The following is a 26,273-nucleotide window of genomic DNA, read 5'->3' as shown; positions in this document are numbered from 1 at the left end:
TTATTCATTTCGTCAAAATAATTCACAAGAGAAAACCTGTTTACGTTTTTAGAATGTCACTTTATTTCATTTCAAAACAATAAAAAAAACCTTATTTTCTTTATTTTATAGCAATACACTAACTAAAGCACGATTAAAAACTTATTCAACACAAAACCTTAAAAAAGGGGCGAACGAGAATGGGAGCGAACGTGATTATGGGAGAACGGACCCGAATTCGCACAAAATGGGCAATTTTTAACATGAGATATAACAATAAACAATAAAACAAATATACAAAAAAAGAAAAGAATAACTTGATTGATAAAATATAAATGAATCATAAATGAGACAAAAAAAAACCAAAACAACAGAACTTCATGCATGTATATTTCTTATTAATTATGACACTTAAAAAAAAAACAAAAAAACAAGGCATATGAGCCCGGTGCAAAAAGGAGGATGAGGTGGGGAACAAGAGGGTGCATCACACACTTTCAAAACCCACCCACTTTCTGGGATCTTCTAGGGGAAAAATGTTGAAAATAGAAAATGGTCAGAGGCTTATATAGAAATAGATTATATATTGCTAGATTCCGCCGAGTTTTAGAAGTTTCAGACTACTAGTTCGCCAAGTGCGCAAAAGCGCTTCATAACCACAGCCGACTTGTATTAAAGTAATGTGAGTATAAGTATAGGTAAATCTTTATTTTGATTCGGCATATTGATAAACATTTCAAAACATTAACTGTGATGAGATTTTTACAGAATATAAAACCATACTAGAATACAGTAACACGGTAACAAATAAAACATGTAAAACAAGCATGTAATAAACAATTATTTAACAAGTAAATTACTATATATAGCACATAAAAAAACTGCCACTAAATGCTCATATAAGTTCTAATAAGACGGCCTATAACAGATGACATTTAAAAATTTGCAACCGTAAAATCTGGTCAGTGCTGAAGAGATGTAAAACATGCAATAATAATTTTCATACCATTCATTTGTTATGATAAGATTTAATGCTTAAAACAGGAAATAATGTGCTAGTATATTTTAAATCAAGAGTCTTTTTGTGTTTTTGGTTTAAATGGTCCAACATATTTTTGTGACGTTGTCACTGAGAGCATGCATATGACCAGTGTACAGTCATGGATGTGTGTCATTTTATTGGAATATAAAATATTACTTTAAAAACCACCTGATTGTTGCATGTCTTCCAATTAAAACGATAGAATCATATTGAAACATCTGTGTAATGAAGTCGCAAATAAATGAAAATTATAGTGTCCTCATACATGCGACAATTTCATAACTCCACAGTATGTTGAATTCGTCTGCCAGGAAGGCTATCAATCTTTGAAAAACGATTGGAAAATCTCAAAATATCAAATCTTTAAAATAGATATGATGAATTATGAAATAAAACAAAAGAGAATTAAATTAAAAAAAATCCACTGGAATGACAATTTGAAAATCGACATTGAAGACAGAGATTACCATCCCAGAGACAAGCAAAGGGGGAACTTGAGTTTTTGATATTTGATGGATTTACGTTACCTGAAGATAAAGAGTTAATAAATGGAATCATTTCCTGGAGATGCAACGTCAAAATATTCAATTGTAGAAAAATAACAAATAGCGAATATAAAGTGTGTTCTATTGGAAAAATGAGCAAAATAGTGATAACAATAAATTGTACTGGTTCTACTGAAAGTAAATTTACTCAAGAATTAATATAGTAAGCTATACTATATAAATCAATTCTTGATATACTTTATATATATAGATATTGTATATACAAATGAACTACAGGTAAATTCGCGCAAACACACATAGACAAGTAATACTCATTCTAAACTTAAAAACAGATCGAAAGACTTAGTCAAGCTTTGTTTCATTTAGTAAAAAAATGACAAACGTAAATACAAATATGAGATAAATCATACTCTGCTGCATGGCTAGATATTGATCAAAATAAAAATGAGCTAAAAATAAATTGTAATGTACAAAGATAATATTTGCTAAATGGAATTGAGAATGGAAACAGGGAATGTCTCAAAGAGCAGACAACCCGATCAAAGAACAGAAAACAGCCCCGAAGGCGAGCTACAGATGGTCCCTAAACAATAATGTATACTAGTTAAGCAAAATGAACGCCACATTAAAACCTTAACAGGGCTTATGGACGAACCTGTTAAAACAAATGATCTGGGGAGTATCTCACAGTATCAGTTAGTAAAACTTCAAATTGGATAGCAAATGTTATATTAATTCAATTTCAAATACAACCACAATTAATGTTAAACACTGTATAAATCATACTGACTGGTTTTGTTGGAGTTCGTTTAGCTCAGTATTAAGTTTTCTTTTTAGTGGACTATCGTTTGTTGCCATGAAATTTCGGGTTTTCTTCTATCTAAGATTTTTTATTTTTCTTTGGTGTCTTTTGCCTCTTTTTTTACATCTATCTTCAAAAACTCAAATAGTGTTTAACTTGTCCTATCTTCATGAAAAATATGTAATTGTCCTCACAGACAAAGCCCCCAACAATACCGCCTTCGTTGTAAATCACATCACATAAACTTCTTGAATAAAAGAACTATGTAAAAATAATTCAATTGAAAACCAAAGATATATTTTTATTTGTCTCATTTATATTTTATCAATCAAGTAACTCATTCCCTCAGTAGTTTTCTTTTGTATTTGTTTAATTGTTTATTGTTATAATCTCATGTTGCCCCTTGTGGGTCCCATTAATTTGGAATAGAGTATATTTTATCCTATTCTTGTGTAACCAAAGAAACAATCTAAAAATAATCATAGTTTTGTTCTATGTTCCTTTGAAATCCGATCAAATATAAATAACTGGACCTTCCCTCACTGTTAATGCACGGGTAGTAACGTCGTCATATCGATGAGCGTTTAGTACAGTGATTTTTTCATAGTTTGGTTTAGTTGATCATGATTGTGTTAAGTATTTTGAATGACAAACAATGACACAATATAAACATTCGGATTTCTTGCTAACGGAACTTCTGAACATAAATCCAAGCTGGTTAGTATCTTTGTATATAGCTAATATGTTAGTCCGTTAAAATTTGTATCATATAGTTGATAATTTGACACAGAATGATGCTTGCGTATGTCAAAATCTAAAAGTTGAGTATTTTTTTCTCATGCATAAAAAAGTGATTTGTTTACTGTCTGTAACATCACATATTTCATTGTGATATAAGACTGCCGTCAATTATTCCGACAAATAGCTACATTTGCACACAAATGAAGATTACTGAAAATACGGTGCCATGGTTTGGTTCAGTAATGTCATAGTTTAGTTCATGTTCGACATGGTTCAGTTATGGGATATGATGGAAGAGTAACGATCAAAATAAACAGAAATTATACAACAATTGAAATACTGTTCAAAAATTATTTTCGCCGATACCTTTTTCTCTCTCGCGTTTAACCCATTCTATCCTATTTCGAGGCAATATATCTCGCTTACAACAATACACAAAACCCATACCTCTTAGAAAGCTATAAAAGACTCCGACAAATTAAATATAAAGCAATTCAAATGAGAAAACCGACGCCTAATTTATCTTCAAAACACATATGATATACATTTACAAACGACAGCCACTGCATTACAGACTCTGGACTTTGGACATATACATACCGAATATGGCGGGTTAAATATGTTTGCGTGCTCCTAACCATCTTCTCGCCTTAACCTGGGCAGATGTGTAACAGCAACGCAAAGAAGAACAAACAAACATAAATGTAAAAATCAGTTGAAAAGGACTTAACTCATCAGATCGATACAAAGCAAAATAATCAAGTAACATAAACAACAAAGACAGAAAGAACAGATTTGTGAGTACTCGCATTTACTGGAAGCTAGTTCCAAGCCACTAACAACTAATAAAAAATTATAAATCCAGGACAATATTTACGTTACTTTTTTTTTTTTTTTATTTCAGAATGGAATTCTGCTGCCAACATTCATCTTCATCAATCTTTTTCTCTGCTATTACGAACGATGGTTTCTTGTCTTGTCAGGTCAAAAATAAGGCTGTACACAATTTAAATGTTCTTGTACCAAACAAATAACACGTGTATCTTGGAATTTAAATTATTTTTTTCAATCACATTTAATGATGTACAATTTTGCGTCCTAAATACTAGATCGACAGAACTTTTACTGATATTATCGAAACTTAATTGCATAAAAGAAGAAAACTTAAACAGGTTAAGTGATACTACACAGTCATTTATACAATATGATAAAAACATAATCATTTGTATTCATTCGTAATAATAATTGATAAAATGGACATTATATCGACCTAATTCAAATTCGAAATTTTGAGCTTTCATATATTTAAATTCGGAACTTTGTAAGTAGTTTTAATAGTAATTTCATTTATAGTTTATTAAAAAATGTTTTAACTGTTGTCCATTTTGAACATTTTGTCCCGTGGAGGGCTGAAGACTGAATGGTGACCTCTCGATATCGTTTGGTTAGTTTTGTAGTTACTGTATCATTGGCTTACAACCCCCACATCTCTTTTTATTAACCATAAACATAATCTGATTCAAAATAAAAACAACAGATGTATAGTTTGCAAGAAAAAAAAATATAAAACAAAAATTAGCTGCTATGTTTTGCAACTTTAGTTGACGTCTTTAACCATTTGACTAGTGACGACGCTCACGATATCACCGGCAGAGTCCATCATGGGCATATGGAGAAAAGTTTCAGGTGAGACAGAAGCAACGCTTTCTGTTTTTGTAATTTATTTGATCGAATGCCAGTTAAAAAGAGCAGTTAATATATTCTATCTATCTTAGGAAACACACGAACAGTAAAAATGTATAATGTACGGTTTGCCGATTACGCCCACTAAATTTGTTAAAAAAGGCATTTTTTCTTCTAAGTCAATTGGTGGTTAATTGTGTAACTTCGTTTTTTCACAAACGCCTTCAAACAAACTATCAATATCAAGGTGAAACAAATATGCATTAGTTAGGATCTAAACCACGACCAATTTGTTTCAAACCATGACGAATTTCTAGACACTTAACTGAACCATGTCAATCGCTTAACCAAACCATATCAAATTCGATATTCTGGTTATCCTACCGTCTAATTTCCTACAAGCAACAATTTCAATGTAGATCGTTTGACTACCAATATAGATTAAAACATCTTATTTGCTTTTTATAGCTTATTTGAAATATAAGAAATGAGCCAATCGTTCTCGGAAGTAACATAAATGAACCATAACCAACTTAACCAAACTTTGACAAAATCACTGTACTAAACGGACGTTATTACCCGTGTAATAGGTACCCAAATTACATAAATGTCCTTGCAAACAACGCTATATTGCTGAGTCTATCAAATGCTGCACGAAACTTCTCTGTAAACTATTAACATCTTTTTTTGCAGAAATTGAAATTGAGCTTCAATGTTGCTGTGAAACTCCATATTCTATATGGGCCTGATACCAAAGATTTGTTAGAGTACATACAATCTAAGTCTCTTTTCTCGTGCAATACTATAAAACTTCCAGGGGCGGATCCAGGATTTTTAAAAGGGGGCGTAGTTCTAGAAAGTATACATATTGCGATTTTTTTTGATGATTTTATGCTTAAAATGATATATTTTCCAGTCAAAAAAGGCGTACGCACTCTACGAACCCCCTCCCCTCCCCCGAATCTTCCGCTAACTTCTCTCTCCTTTTCACAAGTAATTATTATTCCAAACTTAAATACATATGGAAAGATTTAGTCAAATTTTGTATCATTTTATAAAATAGTGACCAACGCGTACGTGTAGAATAAATTATTTCGTTTTAGAAAGTTATACATCATACTTTTGCATGACTATTGATGAAAATAAAAAAAAGTTAAAAATAGTTGTCAATGTATAAACTTTATTATTTGCTAAAATGTGTTAAATAATATTTCCTCAACATGTCAATGGATTTTCCGGAATATTGAACTATCTATTGTTATTTCATGGGGCCAGGAAATCAATAGAGTTTGCGTAACAGGAATTCACATACTATATGGAAATAATTTTCAAAAGTATCCATCAAAATGTAACATGCTAAAAATCCATCATATATTCATTTAGAAGTCATAATTTCAGGTAATTATCCTTTTGTTTACAACTAATACGTTTTTGAACAGTATTTTTGTTCAACTTTGCAGAGACCATCATTGACTAAATGATTGTTGGTGTTAAACGCCACTTTCGGCTTTTCTTGGCTATTTCGTGGCGGCCAGTTTTTATTGAAGCCGGAGTATCAAGAGAGAACAACCAACTGTAACTTTCGGCAGGAAAAGTGGCAATCCTTGTCAATTAAGATATATAGGAGTCGAACACACCTGCCAAGAGCGGGATTTGTCGATCTCACGACCTCAGTGTTGACAGTAGATGAACTTCTAAGACCAATCGACCACAGAGACCCTACCGAAATCATGTTGACAAGGCTATTACCATAACTCTTGAATTAACACAAATCATTATTTTAGATTTGACATACCGGTAAATATAACTTTAAATATTTTTATCTCAGTTGTGCAGTGTTTTTTCTTCATTTTAGTCCAAAACCAGCCCAAATGCAAAAGTTTTCTTAAAAAATTCCTTCCTTGCAAACGGATCTTTATGACCACAGCCACAGCAACTCTCCGTTGTACCACATGAGCTTATATAGTTCTAGTTTTTTTTTATTAAATTGGTTGGCTAGTTCGCGTCTCCTCAAGCATTGATGCTATTAATTCGAACTGAAACATCCATCTACTCTAAAATTTGCATTGTATTAAAGGTGAGTTAAAAGCACCTTTTGGTTTTTTTTTTGTAGAAACTAGAATATGATGTATAAACGATAGAATGAAAGCATGTTTGTTGTCTATTTTGGTTGCTTTGCAGAATGGTATGTAAATATATTTTACTAAATGTTAAATCAGCCACATATATATTTCAAGGGTAAATTATATACGTATTTAAAGGTTCAGAACTAGGTTTTACCCTATATGTTTTGTCAATTACAATTTTAAAGATTGCAACTAGTAGTAACTTGAACAATAATTTCTAAATTAGATATCTAAAACATATAATTGAAAAATACTTTAGAGTGAAAACATGAAAATGATAACTGCTACCTAAAAGATATAAGAAAGATAAAGAAAAGAACAAATTATTTCAATTTAGAATAACTTTTAATGTCTCAAAAATCAAGTTATTCAGAAAATGTATACGAAAGCTGTCCGGTTTGAATTTGAACTTGACAGGGAATTTAAAAAAAAAAACTAAAGGTGGGTGCAAACATGTGTAAAATTGGCTACGTTAGATAGTCTTCAGCGTTATCTGCTGCCTATTATTATTAAGACCTTAATATTGTGTTTTATCTTAAGAATTACATTACATGTATGTTTCACGAGAATTCGTTAGACTAGTTTGATTGGTCATCAAAAATTAACCTTCATATATCAAAATGAAATGCTACATTCGTGATGACACGTTCATCCAAAACAAAGTGCACAGATAAATAAAAGAAAAACCTGATAAAACTTTATTTCATGTTCTTATTAGCACATAATGTAATTATAAGAAATGAATGCTTCTTATTTGTAATTTTATTTGGGTGTAAAAGTGTTGATTGTGCACACATTTTTTTATTGAACGAAGCGCTTCCGCGCTTCATACAAAATGTGATTCGGTCAACACTTTTATACTCCAATAAAATTACAAAGAGAAGCATTCATTTCTTAAATAATACAAGTTGAAGTTCAACTAGCGTATCTCCGATATATTATACCACTTAGAGTAGAATATGAAACAATTTAAGAACAAATAGTGTGCATTACGTTATTATATGAAATCTACAAAAGAACTGTGTAGCGGTTTATACTAGGGTGAAATAGTTTATTACAATCCCTTAACGTCCAAATTTTCATACGTATTCAGGACTATGTGCGTTAGATTGTTTGTTGTTTGCTTAACGTTCAGTGACAAATATTTCATACAGATTCAAAACAATCAAGCTGTCAAGATATCAACTGAAAAGATGAATACAGAAAAAGATGTCATAAAAGAGAGGAAACGAATATTTCATTGGGATGGATAGGCATGGACAATATACTTTTTCGCTAGTTATAATCGGTTCGTCGGCTTAAATCTTTATTCAAAAGTCAATTATAGTCACAGAATATAAAAAGAATATGATGTTGTGCTACATTTTGTATAAATTGCGATGAGACAACCAAATGACAAGGATGTCAACCACTACAGGTCACCGCAAGGCTTCGACAATGAGCAAAACCCACACTGTATAGTAAGCTACAAAATACCCCGAGTTTAAACAAGAACGTGGTTTCAACCTAAAATGTACTAGACCAAGTATTAAATAGAAATATACACATTTTATTGATTAATAGTATTTCTATTTATGAGGCTATTTACGGAAGATTTTTGCACTCTGTTGCTTCATTGCAATATAGACTGAACATTTTCAGTGTTGGTCAGTTAAGATAAATCCACTAAAATATTTTCAAAAGCAATCACTTTTAAATTATGCTTCCATTTGTCATGCAAATAAATATGAAAATATAATTATTTTGCAAAATGAATTCGTAAAAAGTCTTTGATCAATTTAAGTTGCTCTCTCTGTGGAAGGAAGAATACATACTAAGGCAGAATATGTTAATCTTGGGGAGACCATAACCTTGCAATGTCAGAATTCGGGAGCATTAACGTCACTATGGCGACGAAAAGATTCCTTTATATCAGCTGGTTTAGTTATGAACAATGAGGCGGAGGGTCACGACAGATTAAGGATAACTGGAGATCCAATGAAAGGGGAATACAATTTAGAAATTTCAAACATAACGGAGGAGGACCTTGGTTTATATTGGTGCGAGGTACTTATCAACAACGTTGCTAAACAGACAAAAGTGACACTTAGATTGCAATGTAAGTAAATAAACATAAACGTCCTTCAACTTTATTGTTTACGGTACAATTCTACGCAAGGGTAAGGCTGAAGTCAACCATACAAAACCATACAAGCAGAACAAAACAAGAATTACAACGTTTTTAACCATCAAATTTAAACTTTAACAACACTGAAGTGCTTTGGCCTTGTCTGCTTATTCATTTTTTGCGTCATTTAAATTTTCAAAACCTACCATCAAGCAAGGAGGAAAAAACACACCCCTGCAATGATCTTAACCCACCACTTTCTTAACGTAAAAATAATTCAATAATTTCATCTAGCAAACTAAAAATCATTATTGAATGCTTTAATCTAAACAAAATGATTTAGGACATACATAGTATGATGTAACTGTAAATGTCCCCACTAAAAATTATAATGTCTTGCTTTGCACGCAATTTTAAGAATATTCTGAAAAAAGTCATAAAAAATCTTTCAACAAGCGGACGCAAAGCACGTACAAACACAACTTTGACTAAATGTGGTATGTAACGCTTTAGACTGGTACTAAGTATCACATTGTAGGCAATGTAAATGACACCACTTCACCATGAGTTGGAGTATCGCATAAGTTCACATAACAAAATAGAAATAATATTTTATTTTTGTATTGCATCTAGAGCGCTTTTCTGGATAAACAGGAACGCTCATAGCCAAATATTTGAAAGCCAGGGATGTATAAGAACCGAAATACGTGAAAAGACCAAAAGGGAACTTAAATTATAGCCAAATTCATATAAGGTCAACTTTACCTGAGAGAGTTCAATTATAAATACATATTTCCCTACATGCAGACAATTCTTTTGTCCCTTTCATTGCTTTGACATGTCTAAATATGTCCTTACGTAATCTTAACGATAAAGCTTCAACACATATTATTTTCTTAAAGTACGTGATGAAAATTTAATTTAATTGTTTTTACTTGGCAGGTTATTTATATAGACAATAATAGTGTACTGACTTGACATATCAACTATATAAGGATAAGGCTTAGAAAAGGGGAAATGCGAGGCTCTGCCGAGCTTTTTCCCCGTTTCGGGCCGAAGCCTTTTATCGTTGATATGTCAAGTCAGTACACTATTATTGTCTTTATACTGCAATCTAGAAAAAAAACATTTTCCATTGTTGTTTATTGTGTTATTGTTATTTACTTGATCTAAAGATTTAAACATTTGGAAAAAAAAACCCTTTAAAAAGGCTTCACATCTGGCGGAGAAATATACAACACAATGAAATGTACATTACCTTTTGAGACCAATCGATGGTGAACGAATTCGTTTGAGTATGGACTAAATATCATCAACAAGCATAACACATAATGATTTATAGGTTTAAAACCAAAAGTATTAACAAGTGAAATATGTTTTTCCAACAATTGTACAAGAAATAAGTGTGAGTCGTTCCACGCTTCGTTGTATACATTGGAAACAAGGTCTGGTTGAAGAGGTCGTATGAATAATTAAATGTAATTTCGGCAACTACTATTTAAATATTCATGAGGAAAAGGGATATCGGGTCAGTGACTGTATACGACATAGAAATATACAGTCAACGCATTTTGACTGCTCAAATAGAAAGAGTGCAGTATAAAACTTATTATGCCGTATCTAATTTCAACCCAAGTGAAAAAATTGTAAATAGGTTTTAATTAGATGATACTAAACATTCGTGAACTAAAGATATTATATTTATAAAGATCATTAAAGAATGTTATGAATATATATTTTTCAAAATTATATGTTTTACTCTAGAACATTTTAAATATATTTTTGAAATCAAACTTTTTACATATTTTGACAGCTCATATCAATGACACACGAGTTACAGATGAGTATACTACTAAAGGTATAGATACTTCTAGTTATTTCTCTTTGAATAATTTGCTGTTTAGTGGGCAGAAATTCGACACCCAATAGAAACTTGTACTCTTTTTCTTGTCGATTTCTCGTAAATTTCACTTAAAGAACTAAAAAAAAAAAAAAGACAATTTCTTAATTTAACTTAATTATAGATGATATCTTTTCACTGAGTGATTCAGACTTAGTGAAATTCATAAAATATCATTGTTTCATTGAACGTAAAATAAATAATCCCACACAAATTACTAGGTTTAATACATCACATCTTGATTTGCACCTAGAAATCGAGAGTTAAAATCGGTTGAGGACTAAAATTTATCAAAAAAGCACAGAAGTTCAAATTTCTCCATGGTAAACATTTTTTCACATCCTGCGAGATTTGACCTGAACATGAAAGAGCAGTTGATAAACAAGAACTGGTATACTGTCTACAATGAACACCACAAAACCGGAAAAATGAAAATTATTTCTCAATCTATTTCAAAGTCGAACAATCAGGTTCATTATTTCATTGTGTGTGTAAGCATCATGTGACTTATGAAGGACATTATCTGAAACATGTAGGAGGAGATGATTACACCAATATATATCAAACGTCGAATAGGTTGTGTTATTTTGACTGCGTTCTATAGTCTAGAAATCGAAGAAAAAACTCATCTTGACGGCACAGTTATTTGATAAAGTCTTAAATGGAAACTAGAAGACGATCAACCTCAACCAGTCAGGCTTCATCGAAAAAAAAATAGTTCACATACATATCAACCGCCAATCATAGTATTCACATACATATCAACCGCCAATCACAGTAAATGATATTGTAGGCTTTCGTTGTTTTCCATAATGTTGGAAACTCGATAGAATTACATGGTGCGCTATGATTGAAATATTGAATTTTTGATAGAATATCAAATATTCATATATTTTTAGACAAGGTACTTACTACAACAATTATAGAATCTATAACAGATCACACATCCCAAACAGAGCCTCAAAATATAACAACAAGTAAGTGAAATTAAGTTCACAAATTATTTCAATCAAAATTTCAGGTTAAGGCCACACCAATTTGATTAATAGTTCTTTGGATTTTCCCGCTCCTGTTTTGGAGAAATTGACTTTTCAATAAAAAAAAATAATTACCGCTTCCGCCAATTTTTGGGCCGCATGCCACTCCAAAATTAGTTTATCCTTGACATTTTTATCGTGCATATATTGCTCCGAGCGATTCAAACGCACGTGTGATAAATCGATTTGTAAATAAAAGGTCAAAAATCGGGATGCCAACATGAAGTTGTGTCAGATCATTGCCGAGGACACGTAGTTATTAAACACACAGTTATTTGAAATGCATTTCGTTTTACCTGTTCTAGGAGACAAAAATAAAAAATCTTTCGTTAGATGACCACGATCACATCAGTACTTGTTAGAACCATTGTCATCCCCGATCATTGTTTCAACAGACATAGTCCGAGATTACTCCGACGTCCAACAGCTGTTTGCCAGACAAGATGGGGGGCTGTTGTCCCACGGCCCCAGCTTGTCTGGCAAAGCAGCCGTTGGACGTCAGAGTAATCTCGGACTACAACAGACATAGATATCTAGAGCTATCTGTCTTGGATGAAATTAATATTAAATTCACATGAATTTTTGAAAAATGACAGATTTATCTAATTTTAATGAAAACTCCATATCCCCTTGTTAGTCTATTGACATGCAATCAGAACTCTTTTGTAAGGGAAAATTTAAGAGTTCCAACATTCGAGACCAAAGTGGTGGTATTGGGATTGGCATGCTAATAATAATTAGGGATGTGTTATTGGTGCAACCACTTCCAGTTTGAAATACATTGCAGGTTTCAGGGGCAAAAGGAAAAAGTATTTTGCTAAGTCAGAATAATGCATGTGAATGTGGTTAAATGTATTTTAAGGGAATATTTATAGGAAGATGTGGTATGAGTGCCGAACAGCAAGCTATAAAGGGCCCGAAAATTACTAGTGTAAAACCATTCAAACGGGAAAACCAGCTGTCTAATCTAAATAAAAACGAGAAACGAGAAACACGTATGAACTACATAAACAGACGATAACTACTGTACATCAGATTCCTAAATTAGGACAGGTGCAAACATTTGCAGCGGGATTAAATGTTTTAATACATTGAGATCTGCATGCATAGCAATATAATTATCTTACTCAGGATGTTGTTGAAATATTCACCTCACTCATTATGTTGATCCTATTATGGATAAGTAGTTCCAACTGGATGTCAAGCAGCCAATAAACAATCATTACCATATAATGAAAACAACTATATCAAAAGATATTTAATATTTTTCATGAGCATTGTTTTGGAATGTATACACATATTTCAATTGTATTCAACACATTTCATTTACCTAACTAACATAATTCCTCTTGCTAAACTGCATCTGATATGCTTCCTTAATATATACACATGTATGAATTTAAATGAAAATTCACGCAGTCAAAGCTTATTTGACGAAAATAATCAACATTATACTAAACCAAAGCGAACCAAAAAGTTGGGTATGGTACAGACTGTACTACAGGCACAAATACATCAATTTATATGCATAAGAGCATGTTTATCCTCCTTTTTCTTTGAAGTAACCCAGTTTTAACATGTACAAATATTCTAAATCGCACAATTTAAAAAAAAAAATTATACCGCTCGCTCCACTTGTAGAGCACCCGCCTCAACAAAACTCATTTTCAAGAAATAAATACAATAAAAAAAAATTTCGCTCGCTCGCCCCATATTTTTTGGAGCTTTTGTCCGAAGAACTAAAAATCAAATTGGTGTGGCCTAAATGATTAAATTTACTCTTAAAGTTTCACAACAGTCTATTTGTTTGAAAATGTAACCCTTTTTATTTGAAATGCTGCATCTTTGTTATGTACTGATGTAAAATTTTAGAATAAAAACAATGTAATTTTTTCAATTTTCGTCCAATTAGAAACATTTATTGATGGTGGATTTAGAATATCTCTTGGAAATGCTTCTTTGCAATCTCCTTTAAATGTGGTGATTTTATTTTGTTTTTATATTTTATAGCTACGATATTTCAATAGGATAACTAAACATTTTCCTGAATTTGTCTGTTGTTCTACCTTAATGGATGGTATTCCAGAAAAACGTCTTGCGCACTTCAGTTGGCATCTTACCATTACATTCTCTATGAAAAGGCTTAGAGATAAATAAAGAGCAGCACAATTACTGATACAAAAGTTTTAAAAAGTGAGAAAAAAAAGATTACGTTTGTCCCTCAGTGACTGAGCTATATGTAAAAGGTACACAATGAAAACGAAGGGATATGGTGTATGTATTCGTGATTCAAAATTTTCAAAAACACTTAACAAAACCCTTAGCGAAATAACCCCGCTTTTATTATTGTTCACCAACTTCAAATCACAACAAGACCTTCAATACAGAACAAAAGCTCACACGTCAATGCAAGTTCAATACGGTTCCTATATACCATTTCTGTTTAATATATTTTAAGGATCATTTTACAATACTTTGAGTGAAACTGTTATAACTACTGATATGCAAACTCAAAGACTGACAGGTTTGTATATTTAAATTATTTATTGCGAACCAAATGAAACATTTCCATAGAGTCATATCCTCTTGGTCAAGGTATTAAAACTTTTGTCAGTTATATTGTCCTATTGAATAAACACAACAGTTATTGTTCTCTGTGTAGTTTATTCGCTTGGACCTTTAAATTTCTTCTAAGAGAAATTTACATGAGTAAAAAAAATTATCTTCTAAGACGTACAATTTAGATGAAAATACATGCATCAACTCTCAAAACTGTATCTGTTCAATATAAATAATGATTTAATCATAAAAAGTTGATTTCTGACAAAGTTTGTAGCATTGTTCCTATTGAAATAAATTGCATTTTTTTGTTTTTGTTTAGTAATAGAATACATTTAAGAAAGGCCTTTATTTAAACATCGTCATTTTCCAGTTTTTATGTCAAACACACAAAAAAAAAAAAAAAAATCTCAATAAGGACAATGTTCAAAACTTTGCCAGGAATCAAATATTAATGGTTGATTCAACATGATCAGTGTTTACAAAGAATAGATTGAAAATATATTATTGATATCCATTTAAATGCAACATCACATGCAGTTTTGTGAGTTGAAACATTTTATGCCCCACCTACAATAGTAGAGGAGCATTATGTTTTTTCGGTCTGTGCGTCCGTTCGTCCGTCCGTCCGTCCGTCTGTCCCGCTTCAGGTAAAGTTTTTGTCAAGGTTGTTTTTGATGAAGTTGAAGTCCAATCAACTTGAAACTTAGATCTTTATAATTTTAATGCCAAATTAGAGTTTTGACCCCAGATTCCACTGAACATAGAAAATGATAGTGCGAGTGGGGCATCCGTGTACTATGGACACATTCTTGTTTTTCGTCTATTTAGAAGATCTATTTAGAAGAAAATTTTTTACTCAGGTAAATTAATCAATGAGTGATGGATTTCTCTTAGAAGAAATTTAAAGGTCCCAGTGAATAAACTACACAGAGAACAATAGCTATTGTATTTATTCAAATGGGACAATAGAACTGACAAAAGTTTAAATAGACTGACCAATAGCATATGTCTCCATTGAAAACTTTCATTTGTTTCGCAATAAAAGCGTTTATGTTTTGCATCTCAATTCTTTTCAGTCTGGTATTTTCAATCATATTTTTGGGGGGCTTTTTACACAATTATTTAATAGATTTCTTGTCAGCTTTATATACATCTCTGCAAAACAATATCCGAAAGAAAACCTTAAATACAATATTCTGTATACAGATGTAAATACTCACAGTTATTAATGTAGTTAATTGTTTGTGAACAATTATTCCTAATGGTTATAAATCATTCATTAGTTCATGTTCAACCTCAGTACTTTCCAATTTTCATTAATATAAACTGCCCTTTCATTTAATTGATTAAAACGCAAGGTATTGATATCTATTCATCGATGATGTGAATTTCAAGTTTATTATCCCTCGTAGTATAGCATTGATATATTTGGTCATATTTGGGCAAATTGAACAATAAAGTACGGAATATCTTATTTTTTTGAGGTAATGAATTTGAGGAGGAAAATGTTTTGCCAGGCTCCTCAAAATTCCATATATCAATAGTTATTGTTCCAATTTTTTGTCGTTTCTTTACAAGTGAAATATCGTTCGGAACATACTGGATGTGTAGGGCTAAATAAACTTGCAAATATTTGAAACGTCAAGCCGAATCTCAAGCTTTAAGTAATTATATTGTATCAAACTAATCGTCAATTATTGTCTTTGAATTTCATAAAGAGATAGTTGGCTCTATATCATATTGCATATATTTACTTCATAAGCAGTTCATCATAAGTAGAAAACGGTATACGTTAACGATTTACATATTCATCAGAACTCCGGTATTTAATGTGCTTTTGTACGCTTCGACTTCTATGCGATAGGAACTAAAGATTTAAGCAAATGATCTATTATATTCCCTTATATATGAAGACATCAAGCCATCAACAACCATTCACAATGAAGTCATTGATGCAAATAGACCAGAAACAGGTAAGACAAATTGTTATGTAGTGGTACTAAAACACCTTATCTATAATATGTATTAAATATTTTCCTTGACAAAAACAAAAACAAGAAGCGATAGATACGAAAGGGAGAATATAAACTCAAAAGTCAAAGAGCGACCGAAAACATGACAAAAACATAAAGCGACGAAAAGACAAACAACAGTCTACAAAAACCTAATGATGTATTTTTTTTTTTTATCTATATAGGATTTTATGTATTTTTAATACAATATTGAACTAAGTTGCATTATAGAATAGGATTATATTTTTGCAGTTTATATGCGTTCTGCTAGTGTTTGTACATGGTATATCTAATAATGTATAATGTAGAAAATTTTGATGCACAACAGAGACAAACCACGACTGTATTAATTTGATCATTGTTTTCTTTATACAGGTTTTTCATCGAATGAAAAGCTAGTGTACTATGGCCTGTTAGCAGGTGGTCTTGTCTTAGTGTTGTGTTTATCAGTAACATGTAACATATGTATTATCCACAAATACAAAACAGGAAACTTGAATGTGCAGCTAAACAAAACTGTAAATGCAAATGCAAACAATGCGTCTAAAGATACCGAAGATCTCTCATCTAATTACGAATCCATCTGCGAAAGTGAAATGATCCCAAATGTATCAAAACTACATACAGAGTTGTCTGTTGTAGCATTACATCTTCATAAAAACAATTCCGATCATAATTCTCTAACATCTGAAAGATCGTACTTGGAAGTCATTGACGATAACATTTACCTAAATCCTTGTCTGCCGTCAAAAGAAAATAGTGAACCTGATAGTTTGCATAAAATTTCTTCACCAGAATATTGTGAAACATCACAGAAAGATCAAAACAGTTCTGATCTTGATTCCTGTATGAATGAAAATGGAAGCAAAGATCTGACAAATTCCGAAGCATCCGTTATTGTGAGTATCCGTAATATCGATGCGTCAGACAGTTGTCCTGCACGCTGTGAAGGTGAATTCAGTAATGAATCATTAGACAGTCACAACGAAGTATATCCTTATCGCAAACCAAAAAAAGAAGACTCTTTGTCGATGGTAAACTTTGCTGAACAAACAGAATCCGGAGGTACTGTAGACGAAGGTGATCAACGTACCGTATTACAAAATGGAGACGGACAAATCAATCCTTATGAAAATCTAAAAAGAATTGATAAAGACGACGAACACGACTACAATACTTGTATTGTTCCACCAAGATATTCATATTTGTAAACAATTTACCTCTGCTGTCTAAACCAAAAAGGTCTTAATTTGGATGTTTTTAAATATCATGTCTAAATACCAAAAACTACTATCTTAACAAATTAAGATAGATAAGACTTATTTTCTGCTTTCTGTTGATAACCTCCAAGACTTAATATTTACAATTCTTTTGTCACATTTCCTTTTTAAATGTATGATAAAGGTCTATTTCAACCTCAAAATCATTTGTCATCCTTCGAACAAAATAAGTTTATCATAAAATGATGTATACGGGTGAGATACACATCCTAACAAGAGTCAGGTACCCAATGTCATCTAAACCAATTTAGCAAAATATATGTCATAACTAAGATTTTCATCATTAGAGTATTGACTTCATAATAACTCACCCAAGCTTGGTGATTTTGTACTTGTCAGATACTGTTACATAATTTTTTCTTCAAGTTTTTACTAAAAATTACGGAACTTAAATTTCATGAAACTGTATAGCCATCCTTACGCTTTTTGGGTATACATCTTTTCTAGTTTGTGAATTATCTTGTATCTCTTCCATAGAACAAAATGATACTAAAAGGTTAAATCATATATTAGCCAGACGAGCCTGCCCAATATTGTAAATAGAACCGAATGACAAATGTACGTTATCCTAAACCTATGATGTTGAAGTCTTATTAGGGTATACAAACGGAGTATGCTCATCAATGTGATTGATCCTAGGACATGAACTATTGGTTCTTTAAAAGTCATGTTCGATTTGTAAAAAAACAACTCTATGAAATATTAGTGAGTATCATACTCTCGTTTTAATGTTCAGAAATGAGGAAATGATGTTAATTTAGTATAGGTTCAAGATTTGATATTGAACACATTGTGTTTTTTAATGCATATTCTGTCCTAAGCTTTATACATTGTACTTATAATCATTTTGTTGGATTGAGAAAGTTTTTTTTTACAATAATGAGTTTTTACAACCCCTGGGTCTATGTCACTGCTGCTGGACTTTTTGTTCCAGAGGGTATAGCCAGTCTCTTAGTAATCATCCCTTTTGTGTTGACATTTGATATCGATGATTGATATGTTTATTTCCTGTATAGTTTAATACTGTTTATAAAATGCTGCATTATTCGAAATAGTTAGTTTTTTTACCTCCAGGCAGAGGTTGCCTTAGCCGTAGATTGTACAACTTGGGTAGACGGAAAGCGCGTCTGGCGTACCAGATATAAGACGGTTATCTTTGTTGAGTTTTTATCGTCCAAATCGAAATGGAAAACATAATGAAGACACTTTATTTATAAACTGTAAATTCAGAAATTATTGCGAGTTTTTTATTTTTTTTTATTAATTCGAATAATGCGACTTGGTGATTATCGCAATAATAAGAACTCGCATTCTGATATCTGATACTGTAAACAGGGAAAATTTCGCGGCAGATTTATATTCGCTATTTTGCGGTAAGAGTGGAAACGCGAATATAGAACTACCGCAAATATTTGACAGCACAATAAGATCAAAGATTTAATTAATTAGCAGTAATCCTGTCGGCATTTAATTCACTCTTAATTAGGTAATTCTTCTCTGTTTATTGTGTACTATGTGTTTTTACAAGCATGACTATAAATAACTTTAAATCTAAATTTACATCAATAAACCGACGAATTCTAATAACTTTGTTCAGCGTGAAAAAAAGATTCCTGCACGATTGATTTGATCACCTGATTTATATACAACTGTAAAATTTCAAAATCATTTATGAAATATTTATGTAGGACATCGGGGTATCGCGAATTCAAAACGGCACGAGTTCAGATTTTGTTGGTAAATCCCGAAAAAGAAGGCGCAAATTTCCCGGTTTACAGTACAGATATCTAAAATCTCAATAATTAATCTCGCATTTTTGTCCATTCTTCAAAAATCGCAATAATAAATACACTCTATAATTTGTGAATTTACAGTAGTTTATTTTTGCACTTGCTTTGCTGACTTGCTCAAGTATTGGTGTAGCAAGGTCTTGCTATATGATATTTAGTTTGGTCATATTGTTTAGACATGTCTGATGTTACAAACTGCAAATCGGTAAAGTATTTATCAACCTGCAAAGACGGAACGCCAGAACTTACTGTCAAGTCACAATAAAATCATCTTCAGAAAGAATGTTATTAAAAAACTAGTTATAATCTAATGTGTAAAAATAGTAGAACAATATCATCGGGTATCAAAAATGTACAAAAAACACTATGAAAAAAAAAAAAACAAAAACAAAAACAAAAGAAAAATTACTTTAAAAAATCTGTCGATAAGTCGCATTCGGTCATGTCGAAAAGAAGAAGTTAAGAAAGATAGTACTTCCGCATTTATTCTTCAGAATTCGTTGTCCTGGAGCCACCCTGCATACAGAACTCTATATGTTGCACTTCGGTAGATATTGACAATGCAATTTCCCATAGGAACTCCTTTTACGTGGCGCTCTTACTATAAAGTTTCGTAAAAAATTATATCCTGGAATGGAAAGTTTGCATGCACTACTATATTATGCAAAGGTAAAAAATACGAATGTGCGACATATTTTCATCATTTATAACTTCTAAGAGTTAAAACTTATACTAAAATACTGTACTGCCACTCCTTTTACTTTGAGTGTCCCTGATAATTCAATTGTCAAAGAACGTCTCGTCCTTTTTCTAAAAAAATTCATCGGAGGATACCAAGACCTTGTTGATAAATATTCAGTAACAACTTCACAAATTATACATCATGGTCTTGAAGTATAGATTCTAGGTACTAACGTTGTTTATCATCTTAATTACGTGTAATAAGGTTTTTGTATTTGTCTTTGTACATTTCTAACCTTTACTGTTTAGTCCATTTTGTTGACATAGTATTTGTTTTTTATAGTGATTAAGAAAATAACAATGTTGACTGCTGTACCCCACTTTTTGACATTTTTACCTATTGTGTCTGTTTGTTTTGCTAACACATTGCTGTCAATACAATGGAATTTTACGCGATTGTCATACAAGTTAGAGGTTCAGCTAGCTATAAAAACAGGTTTAATCCACCTTTTTCTACATAAGGAAATGTCTGTACCAAGTAAGGAATATGACAGTTGTTTTTCATTCGTTTTATGTGTTTGAGCTTTTGATTGAGTTTAAAACGTACGGCTGATTCGAGGGACATTTAAATCAGTCATTTAGAAACAGGAATGATATTGAACAATCCATATTTCTACTGCCAATGAAATTTATAAAACAATGGGAAATGCCGGTCTTAGTATAAGCTTTTTAAGCCAATAGTCTGTCACAATCTCTTTGAATCACATTTTGAAAAATAAGTTATTCGTGTCTTTCAGTTTCAGTTAATTAAATGCATTTTATTATACACGTCAAAGCTGTTAGTCAAAAGCATAAGGCATAATAGAAACAATTCATTTGTATCCAAAATCTTAATGTTTTTGTAAAGACTATGATCAACACAAAACAACTCCTACTTACAATATTTTCTTTCATGTTCACATATTATATTAATCAGACCCCCGCAAACGAAGGTCCCGGAAGTTGATTATATAAAAAACACTCTGTCAGTCTGTCTATATGTGCAAGTCTTGTCCTGGTCAGAACTTTTGAACGCTTTACAAAATATTAATAATGCTTGATGATATGGTCTCCAATCAACAGTGGCGGACGTGATAGGGGTATCTTTGTTAGCCTTGCCAGCAGTATATCTTGTTTTGCCTAGAATAAAAGATCTTGATTACTTACTGAAGACCTATCTGAAGCTGATGAGACAAATTTTGTATATTATAGCCTAAGTAGTTACCAGACTTTTCTTCTTCCAACGTCAGAGTTAATATGTGTTGTTTATGGCTATACAAAGATGAACACAACAACGTTTGTTCATTATGTTTTAGAAAAACTCGTAGTCTTCAGTTTTCTACAATTGAATATATATTGTTTTTGAGTATAAAATCTGTTATTGTGAGAGTTTAAATAATGATGGTAAGACATTTTTCAAAAACTTCCAGACTTAGATTACCTAATGGCAAACATAATTGGAAACAATGTTTGAAACAACAATAGTACGTTATCATGTGTTGTGCAATGGAGTAATTTACACATACAGGTATAAAGGAAAAAAGATGTAAGTAGACCTCTTTTTTTGTACCTTGAACTCTAAAAATAAAAAGTGTTGTCAGATGTTCACAGCACATTAGTTTTGTCCCTTATTAGTGATTACAAATGTAAATTTTGATATTTTGTCTTGAATATTTGCTTTAAAGCTTTAAAACCCACCAACATAGCCCCATTTTGAGATCGTGTTTTCAATAGAAATAAAATATTGTTTAAAGTATTGTAAATTTAAACTATTCTGCATGCTTTTGAGACCGTCTATTGACTTTTATCATACCTTATGAGACAATCCAAATACTTCCGTTTAAGACAATATGATATGTAATAATTAGATATACTTAGCTACTATAAAATAAAAATAAGAAGATGTGGTGTGATTGCCAATAAAAGACCAAGACAGAGGTGGAAGATACCAATGGCAAAACGAAACTGACAATGTCATGGTATGAAACGAAACGCTACCAATGACAAACAACAGTCTATAAAAATACAACATAGGAAACAAAAGAATGAGCATCACGAACTCCACCAAAAACTTGGGATCATTTCATTTGCCCGGAAGTGTTATTAGATCCTGCCCCACATGTGACACTCGTCGTGTTACTCCTATACAAAAATGTTATATGAAGTGATTCGGCATCATTCAATAACATATTGGGAATTAACTCTTATCCAATCCCAAGACATCACTAGATTCATAAACAATCGGTCATGTAAATTTTCTAATCCTGAAACTTGACCGAATGTGAAATTTTGATTGAAAAGACTGTTACCTGTATTAACAACAAAAAATGTTAAAAATTAAAAAAAAAAACCCCACAAAGAGCAACACTTGAGGTAGATGGGGGGTCTAAATTAAAATTGATGAAAGAAAGGAATCAAACAAAAAGTATTCTGTATTTGTTGAATAAAGGCAATAGTAGTATACCGCTGTTCAATAGTCATAAATCGATTTAACTGAAACAAATCCGGGTACCAAACCAAAACTGAGGGAAACACGTCAACTATAAGAGGAAACAAAACAGAACAACAGAAAAACACTGAACTGCTACAAAAACACACGCAAACATATATAGAAACGGACTATGTGGTAATAACTGCCATATTCCTGACTTGGTACAGGACATTTAGTAAAAAAAGGGGGGTTGAACCTGGTTTTATGGCTAGCCAAACCTCCCGCTTATATGGAAATGTTAAAAAATACCGCTAAAATTACATATTACGTGACAGGAATATAAAAAGTCATACAAATATGAGTAAACACAAAATTTCCTTCTTGTAGATGAAAAGTCTTACAAATGAATTACATGTTTTCCAAAAAATATCCACATTTTATAAAGATCAAAACCGATTGTATTCTACTACTTTACAATCCTAGATGGCGGAATACACCCGATCTACCTTAAAACAAAAACAAGAGCAGCATGAACCACTTTAAACAAACCAAGGGATGATCTCTTGTGCTCCGGAAGTGTAAGCAGATTCCGCTCACCATATGACACCCGACAATTATTAATGTAAGTAACAATGTTAAGTTATATTCGGGAGGTCACATTCCTGGAAAAGGGGACGGAATTATGGCTACGACAATTGCAACCAAATTCCAAAATGACATAACAGTTAAAAACTATCTGTCACCATCCGGCCTTCAACAAGCATAGGCCGTGACATAATTACAATTGTTAAACAATTGAAACAAAAAACCAACGGCCTGATGTATGTACGAAACAATAAACGAAAAACAATTATGATATACAGCAACAAACAAAAACAAACGATAAGTCAGACCCGCAGTTATATTTATGTTATTCCTATCGTTTTTAAATGCATTTCAAAAGAATAATTTAGATATATTTTTGTATGTAGATATTTGATTGTATCACATGTGATGAAATATATATGTCTAAATCTATTTGGCAGGAGAGAACAGACTACCAACAGTGCTAATTTATGTCATCGTATGTTCTAGCTGCACATGTTTGTTTCTGTTAACACATGTTACCAGGCGAACTTTACTATATAAATGCAAAAGAAACCTAAATTTGAAATTAATATAATAAGTCAAGATATCAGATAACTTTAACACAGAAGTTTTGGATTACATTTTTATTTTGTTTAAATCAACTATTTCATATATGTCATGGTCTTTTGTCCGGATTTGTGTTGTGCTATTTTGAAAAAAAAAAAATATTTTTGCCGTGACATAGACGTTGTTGTCTGCTTCGACGCAAAATAAACACCATTAAGTCAATCAATAAATAAATCAATCAATCAATGTGATGATTGGACTGCATCGTTACCGTTATTACCACTGTATTTCATGTTCATACAATTATACTTTCACACAAGTCTTAGTTTCCGTTGAAATCCGTGTGATAAAAGAACACTTAGAGACAATTATATCCAAACCAAATAATTGACTTTTGTTTTATTTATACAACGAAGAGGAATCTTATTTTAATACCTTATCTTCAAATCATACATGTTGACAATTGTGCTGAGAGATATATTTCAATACATATACTATATAATGTTTACTTCATCATATATCGTTTGTAGTTGTGATTCTATCTTTTATTTTCTATTCGTATGTAAAAGTAGAGATAATTAATCACTCAGTTCATTTGTATGATTTTAGTTTAAAGCAATTATGTGCACAGGATATATTTGTTTTACACAGTTTGATTTGGAAGAAAAGCCGACATAGTTAGTTGCACTATTACTAACACAGTTCTATATTAATATTCTTGTAATTGTTATAAAGTACATCAAATAACATAATTAGAAACCTAATCTTGATTTATATCCAATTTTTAGAAATTTACCTGTGACATTACTTTTTGTGGCGTTGATCCATTCGTGTTACAGACTCACACTTCGTAATTCTATTAAGCTGTTTTTGTGTACTGTCCTAAATTATTAAGTTATTCGTTGTTATTCTGTGGTTAACATGTCGAAATGTACTATTATATTATTTATTTATGTATTTCTCTGTCTTTGGTGTTTTTGCATTTATTTGTACTCTGTTCCCGTCATGTTATGTTGTCATTTTAGCGGTATATTTAACATTGCCATGCAGCGCGGAGGTTTGGCTAGCCACAAAACCAGGATCAACTCACCATTTTGTCTGAAAAAGTCCTGTACCAAGTCAGGAATATGGCAGTTGTTATTTAATAGTTCGTTTCTATGAATGTTGCATTGTTGTTTGATTTTTGTTGCACTTCTGTGTTCTGTTATTTCGTTGTTTCCTCTTATAGTTGATGTGTTTCCCTCGGTTTTAGTTTGAAACCCGGATTTGTTTTTCTCTCAATCGATTTATGACTTTTGAACAGCGGTATACTACTGTTGCGTTTATTTGTTAGCCTTTCAACATCTCTTTTACCTTTCAGATGGTTAATATTATTGTTTTTAAGTTATATATTTTAATTTCTGCGACAAGAAAAGTCAGAACAGAAAAATTGAATGTTTTACCTTTTATATGTTGATTTTTTACATATCCTTGCTCTTATTTATTCTAAGATAAAGATATCTTCCTGTTTTAAAGCATTTACTTTACCGCAATCTTTTGAACGATTTTTAAAAATCATCATGAATTAATATAGTAGAAATGCTTTCCCCCTGCAAACATTATGACTAATTATTTCCAGATAAGTAGCCACCCGTTGAGTGTTATTTTCATCACTATATACACCGGGAAAATGCTTTAGGTTTCGGGAATCTATACTGATGATCACCGAGAGTATCATCAGCACAGAAGTAAGTGCTTCGGCATTATCATGCTTTAAAAAACACTTTTCTTAATTCATCATTTATAAATTTAGTAATTATTAGGAAAGTAACGTATAAACATCCTGAGGCAAAATCAACTTTAAATAGATTTGACTTTTCTTTAAAGGTCTCTCGCGTATTCAAGTAGTTACAATACTTAGCTTTATGAGACTTTTGTTTATCTGCTAGCACTCAAGTGAATACCACCGAAGTTGACAAATTAAAAAAATCTTAGGAACTAAGGTTCAATTCATCTGGCAAAGTTGACCTTAGATGAATTTGGCTATTTTTGAATGTCTCTTCTCGTAATCAAGTAGTTATTCAATCTAGGCTTCGAAAGTTTGGGATTAAGAATTCCCGATTAAAGTAAATCTAGAAAAGAGCTTCGGACGTACCAATTTTATAGCGTATTATTAATTTTGGGTCTATATCGCGCCATGTGGATTCCTTGTCTTAAAGGATATCAAAACTTCAGTAGTCAGTACCTTGGTACTGCCATGATTTGTAACACACCTTTCGTCGTTGGCAAATTTGGAATTATCGAAAAAAAATATGGTTTACCATCAATAGATTTGGCTACTCTTTTAATACAGTTTGTTCTAATGTTATTCTGTTACACAACTGCCCTGGTTAGGGTAGCGTGGTTGAGAGCTGACAAACATATGTTTAACCCCTCAACATT

At 31.8% G+C, this 26,273-nt stretch overlaps 1 protein-coding gene across 2 annotated transcripts; it reads left to right on the top strand.

Annotated features, from left to right (window-relative positions):
* Nucleotides 1-6,056: 6,056 nt before the first annotated feature.
* On the top strand, nucleotides 6,057-24,809 carry LOC127702203 (hepatitis A virus cellular receptor 1-like). Of its 2 annotated transcripts, XM_052206312.1 has the most exons (8): nucleotides 6,057-6,151; nucleotides 6,867-6,938; nucleotides 8,663-8,977; nucleotides 10,800-10,844; nucleotides 11,786-11,863; nucleotides 14,382-14,447; nucleotides 16,399-16,458; nucleotides 16,873-17,832. In XM_052206312.1, the coding sequence occupies exons 2-8, from the start codon at nucleotides 6,896-6,898 to the stop codon at nucleotides 17,706-17,708; spliced, it is 1,443 nt and encodes a 480-aa protein (XP_052062272.1). In that variant the 5' UTR covers nucleotides 6,057-6,151; nucleotides 6,867-6,895; the 3' UTR covers nucleotides 17,709-17,832. The 2 variants fall into 2 exon arrangements, with proteins under 2 accessions (XP_052062272.1, XP_052062273.1); XM_052206313.1 differs by lacking the exons at nucleotides 16,399-16,458; nucleotides 16,873-17,832 and adding an exon at nucleotides 23,744-24,809.
* Nucleotides 24,810-26,273: the final 1,464 nt, after the last annotated feature.

Source organism: Mytilus californianus, unplaced genomic scaffold (assembly GCF_021869535.1).
Source record: "Mytilus californianus isolate M0D057914Y unplaced genomic scaffold, xbMytCali1.0.p SCAF_5, whole genome shotgun sequence".
Classification (NCBI taxonomy): Eukaryota; Metazoa; Mollusca; class Bivalvia; order Mytilida; family Mytilidae; genus Mytilus; species Mytilus californianus.
Note: the sequence above shows the minus strand (reverse complement) of the source record. Positions and strands in the feature narration are given on the sequence as shown.